The sequence below is a fragment of the Alexandromys fortis genome, unplaced genomic scaffold, assembly GCF_014885135.2.
Source record: "Alexandromys fortis isolate MF-2015 unplaced genomic scaffold, M_Fortis_MF-2015_v1.1 scaffold_177, whole genome shotgun sequence".
NCBI classification, from domain to species: domain Eukaryota; kingdom Metazoa; phylum Chordata; class Mammalia; order Rodentia; family Cricetidae; genus Alexandromys; species Alexandromys fortis.
In genome coordinates this window covers 3,219,198-3,225,074 of record NW_026068056.1, presented here as the reverse complement: position 1 = coordinate 3,225,074, position 5,877 = coordinate 3,219,198, and the positions used below count along the sequence as shown (strand labels likewise).

At 45.5% G+C, this 5,877-nt stretch overlaps 1 protein-coding gene across 1 annotated transcript; it reads right to left on the bottom strand.

Moving 5' to 3' along the window:
* Positions 1 to 1,102: 1,102 nt before the first annotated feature.
* LOC126487233 (60S ribosomal protein L37-like) lies at positions 1,103 to 3,632 on the bottom strand. The gene has a single exon (XM_050119945.1). It carries the CDS (start codon positions 1,720 to 1,722, stop codon positions 1,438 to 1,440), a length of 285 nt encoding a protein of 94 aa, XP_049975902.1. The 5' UTR covers positions 1,723 to 3,632; the 3' UTR covers positions 1,103 to 1,437.
* Between the last annotated feature and the right edge of the window lie 2,245 nt (positions 3,633 to 5,877).

Here is a 5,877-nt window from a genome sequence, read left to right as displayed (position 1 = left end):
CCGCACCGCCACCGTCAGCGCCCGGCCACTCCACACTGCATCCTGGGAGCCGGCGCCGCGGCCAGGCCGACGAAGGCCCGTGAGGCTTCCTGGAGGCAGCGCGGCGGCACAGCTCCACCTGGAGCTCGAGCAGCGAACGGCAGCGCCGGCACCCGCCCGCCGCCGCGCCCGGCCCCGCCCTCCTCGCGAGGCCCCGCCTCGGCCCGGCCTCCGGCCCCGGCCCCGCGCGTCGCCCCGCCCCTTGCGGTCCTGCAGCACAAGTGTTGGGGCGGGAAGGACAGACAGCAGTGGCATTCTGGTTTGGCTGGATAAAACTTGGGCTCATGGCCTGGGCGGGCAGTGCGCACCCCTGGCTCGGTCGCATCTACAACTGGCCAGTTGTAGCACTCCTATCTTTGCCTTGAAATGGAATGACTACTTCCAACAACAGAAAAATGGCTTGATAAGTCCCAGGAGGCATCCGTGTAGGATTTTCTCTAATATGTGTATTATAATAAACATTTAAATGACAAACATGGAATAAAATGCCGTCGTTTAAAAATGTTTGGAATGGAGCTGGAGGGACAGCTCAGCCGCTAAAAGCACTTGTTCTTGTAGAGGGCAGGGGTTTGGTTTCTAGCATCCACATGACAGCTCACAACTGTCTGTAAGGAAGTCCAGTTTCCAGAGATCCGACCCCCTTCTGATGTATGTTATCATGTGCATTATTCATGTTCATCTAATGTTCATATAAAATTGTATGTCTAACGAAGTCTAGGCAGAGTTGGAAGCATATACATTAACGCAGTGTCAGTAGTTTTATGTTAATAGACCACAGACTGTTTGGGGGGGCATTTCCTAACCTTCAATTCATATGTTTGTTTTGTAATAACAGGAGAAGGAAGAAAAAAACATGTAAAATTCCTCCAGAAGCCTGGTGTGGAGCCCCTGTGTGGCAACAAAGAGGTATTGCCTTTGAGAATTGCCTTCTGTGTCAACCCCCAACCAGGAACTTGTAAGATCTGGGCTAGCTAGTGGCTGAGATCTTTTTGTTGTTGCTATGGTTATTTATGATATACTTTTATTTTTGATTATGTATACATGTGCCTGTATGTAAATATGTGTACTCACGTGTGGGTGTGGGAGGGAGGTCACACGTCCTTTGATGAATAGTGATGTGGAAGTGTAAGCCACATAAACCCCCTCCTTCCCAAGTTGCTTTGGTCATGGTGTTTCATCACAGCCACAGAAATCCTAAGACACTGACTGAGACCTTAACACTCCCTTCCATTCTCTCCTCAGCCCGTGTGGCCTGTAGGGGTGAGAAGAGACCAGTCAGTAGAATGTCCCCTTCTTAATGCGTAAAAATCGGATTTCTCCTGGGGACTGCCTTGGGTGAGCTCTTTTCTTTTTCCATTTTGGAAACCAGAACATTTATTTTATGACAGATTGAAATCCTCAAGATGAACTGGATGTTGCAACAGATGCCCTCTTGGGTTTAGGGGTTGTTCCTTCACGGAATCCATGTCTGAATCTTCGGTAGACAATTTTTAGGTGCCTCATCCTCCCAGTCCCGGTAATGTTTCGTCTCTTAGCCTTGGCACTCCAGTTATACTTTCTCTTGCGCTTGGCAGGGTAGCCGCATTTGCCACAGGTAGACTTCTGAAGGTGGTCCAGCGCCACAGCACAACGTGTGCACGTCTTGTTGCGACACTTTCCAAAGGATGACGTTCCTTTTGTCATCTGGCTTCTGCCGCTGAGGCCAAAGAGACAGGAAGAGCCCTTGGGTGAGTCCTTACTCTTAATATTTGGAGAGGCTGGTTCCCCAACTCTAATTTTCCTCTCTTCCTGCTAATTCAGCTGTGTTCGGAGGTTTCCAAAGTCCTGGGATTTATTGCCTCTCAAAAGAATTGCCTGGATCCCCTGACGTCGCTTGCCTTTTGGAGTCAATCCTTCAAAGGGTGATGTCCATCTCATTCTTATTACAGGGAACAGCTTTGGCATCTGCTCCCAGCTCCTATCTTATTGTTTCCTTTTGGTAGCTCTTCCAGGGAGAGAATTTATTGCCCTTTCAACACCCCTTTGCTGGGGTGGACTCAAGTTTTCTGATCTGGAGGGAATTTGATAAGGGAAACACCCGACCAGACTACAACTGTAAAGGTAGATGCCTGTGCTTGTTAGCTTTGCTGAAAAATAAATAAACAAACAAAGCAAAGGCAACTCTCTGCCGGAGAGCCATGCCCACACCTCATTCTTACTTTCCTCAGCTTTTCTTCGAGAAGCCCATAGCCATGCTCTTAGGTGTGCTTTACTTTTTCCTGTGACTCCGCCTGTTGAAATAGGGGCGGTGGCGGGGCTGCATCCCCAACACCCTGGCCGCTTGGCTAGCTCATGCCCGAAATAACAACACACAAACTGTATTCATTTAAGAACTGCTTGGCCCATGAACTCTAGCCCTTACAGGCTAAATCTCGCACCTGGACTAGCCCATTTCTAATAATGCGTGTAAGCACCCCAAGGTGCGCTTACCGGGAAGATTCTAGCCTCTGTCCATCCTGGGAGAGTGGAGCATGGTGTCTGTGCTCCGGAGAGCAGAGTCTCTCCGGGAGCAGAGCAGAGTCTGACCTCACTTCCTCTTCCGCCCAGCCGCCTATTCTGTTTATTCCACCCACCTATGTTCTAAGCTATTAGGCCAAGCAGTTGGTTTATTACTTAACCAATGAAATCAACAGATTGATATATGACACTCCCACATCATCCGCCCTTCTCCTAACCTTTGTCTTTAATCCCATATTAAATATCTTTATTAACCCCAACTTTATTAATAAAAATTCAGGGCTAGAGAGATGGCTCAGCAATTAAGAACACTGGCTGCTTTTTCAAAAGACCTGGGTTGAGTTCCCACCACCCATGCTGAGGCTTGTAACTGTCTGTAACTCTAGTTCCAGGGGATCTGATGCCCTCTTTCTACTTCCAAAGACTCCAGGGTCATGAGAATACAAGCAAATAATCACAGAGTGACCAACCACTGAACCCTAGCTTCTCCTGTGAGCAGTGACCCTATATGGGGTTGGATGACTGGATGTGGGGATCCTGAAACATTTGTCCAGAGTGACACATTTCTGAGTGCATGGAGACCCAAAATTAATTCAGGGAGCCCCGGGAGTCTAGAAATCTGCACCTTCAGCCATTACTGCCAGAGATTCTTGACAAGTCAGCCAGTCTCCCGGGGTCTCCTCGTCTCATGTTTAAGATGGTCACCCTAGAAATTTACTTGACTCTGCCTTTCTTTTGATACTAAGTTGCCTTTTTTTGAGACAAATCTTCCTATGTATTCCTGGTTGTCCTGTAACTCTGTATGTAGACCATGTTGGCCTGGAACTCCCAGAGATCCACCTGTACTGCCCCCCTCCATAGTGCAGGGATTAAAGGCTGTGCTGCCACACTAGGAGATACTAACTTGCTTTCATACTGCACCCAGCTGAAGCCCAACATTCCCTCAGTCCTTCCACCGAGCCTTAGTTCAGGGCTTCTTTCTTAGAGATTTTAAAATTAAAAACATTTTTGTATTATGTGTATGGGTGTTTTGCTTACACGGATGCTTGTGCACCACTTGTGTGCTCGATGCTGGCAAAGGCCAGAGGAGGGCATTAGAGCCCCTGGAGCTAGAGTTACAGATGCTTGTGAGCTGCCATGTGGTGGTGGAAATCCAACCCAGGTACTCTACGAGAACAGCCAGCTTCTTTTTTTTTTTTTTTTTTTTTTTAAGATTTATTTATTTATTATGTATACAACATTTCTTCCATGTATGCTTGCATGCCAGAAGAGGGCACCAGATCTCATTATAGATGGCTGTGAGCCACCATGTGGTTGCTGGGAATTGAACTCAGGACCTCTGGAAGAGCAGTCAGTGCTCTTAACCTCTGAGCCATCTCTCCAGCCCCAACAGTCAGCTTCTTAACCACTGAGCCATCTCTACAACCTCAGTTCTTAGACTTTTTATGCTTCAGATTGCTGAGAAAATTTTATATGACCCTAGGGGTGTGTATGTATATATATATATATATATATATGTCTCCAAATCAAACATTTTCTCATAGTAAGTATAGATTTTTTTCTAGAATGACTCTTTGGCATATGTATAGCCTTACCAATTATTTACAGGGAAAATCAAGTTTATACTAATGTGATAGGTATGCTTGTTTATTTTTAAGTTAAGAATTAAATCTCAGAGTTGGGTGGTGGTGGCAGCACATGCCTTTAACCTTTAACCCCAGCATTTTGGAGGCAGGGGCATGTAGATCTCTGAGTTCAGGGCCAGCCTGGTCTACAGAGTGAGTTCCAGGACATAAAACCCTGTCTCAAAAAAATCAAAAAGGAAAAAAAACTTGGCTGAACATTTGATATTACTAGATGTGGAACATCTGCTGAGAGTGGTTGAATATTTTGACTTCATAATTTTCAATACTGAGAACTCCACTTTGTGCAAGTGCGTAGTACAGAACGGCAGTTTTGTTTAGAACCATTTCAGAACAGAGGCAGGCGGATCTCTGTGAGTTCGAGACCAGCCTGGTCTACAAGAGCTAGTTCCAGGACAGGCTCCAAAACCACAGAGAAACCCTGTCTCGAAAAACCAAAAAAAAAAAAAAAAAAAAAAGAACCATTTCAGAAATTGTTGGAAATTCTACCCTAATCTCAAGCCAAAATTCATTTGGATTTTTTTGTTTTGTTTTTCGAGACAGGGTTTCTCTGTCATTTGGATTTTTTTACAAAAATAAAATTCATGGGGCTGGAGTGATGGCTCAGCGGTTAAGAGCATTGCCTGCTCTTCCAAAGGTCCTGAGTTCAATTCCCAGCAACCACATGGTGGCTCACAACCATCTGTAATGAGGTCTGGTGCCCTCTTCTGGCCTGCAGGCATACATACAGACAGAATATTGTATACATAATAAATAAATAAATATTTAAAAAATATAAAATTCATGTCAGTGTTTCAAAGAGCAGTTTAAAATTTCCAACATTCACATATACAATAATTCAAAGACATGCTATAATACAGTACAAAACTTACTTACTGATAAAAGATGGTAGGACAATCTAGTCTTAATTGTCTATAAACCATTATGTTTCTATGTAAGCATAAGACTGGGAAAGCAATGTGGTTTATAACCCAGTGTTTTAAGTCTGAGCCAAGGCATCCCAGGCAGTGTTTGTTGGTGTTGTGTGCTGTGATGGAGGGTGCAGCACAAAGTGCATATGTTCAGGTCAGAACCCAATGTTCAGTGCAACACAGGCAGGTGACGCTAGCTGCACCAAGAATTTGGTTTGTGTTTTGTTTATTTATTGATTGCTTGCTTATCTTGAGGCAGCCCAGGCTGTCTTGGAATTCCATATCCAGACAACTGACCTTGAATTTCTAGTGGAGATCCTCCTGCCTCTGTCTCTGCTGTGGTGGTGGTGGTGGTGGGATTGTTTGATTTTGAGTCAACTTTTTGTCTTTGTGCCTTCAGAGACCTTTAACTGCTGCCCGATGTTTCAGGACCCCCATTGCGTTTCACGAGCCTCACCCTTGGTGTCACAGCTTTGTATAGAGTCCACGCCTGCTGTTTAAGGAGCTGTGGTGGTAAACCATGTGGTGGTGGTGATTGCCTCTAATCTCAGCACTCAGGAGGCAGAGGCAGGTGGATCTCTGTGAGTTTGAAGTCAGCCTGGTCTGCAGAGTGAATTCCAGGATAGCTAGGACTCTGTTACCCAGATAAACCTTATTTCAAAAAACCAAAAAAAAGGGGGGGGGACAAAAGAAGGAAAAAGAGAAGAAGAAAAGAAGAAGTAGCTGAAGAAGAGAATAATATGAAGAAGAGGAGGAAGCGATGAGGAGGAGCAGGAGAAGACCAGCAG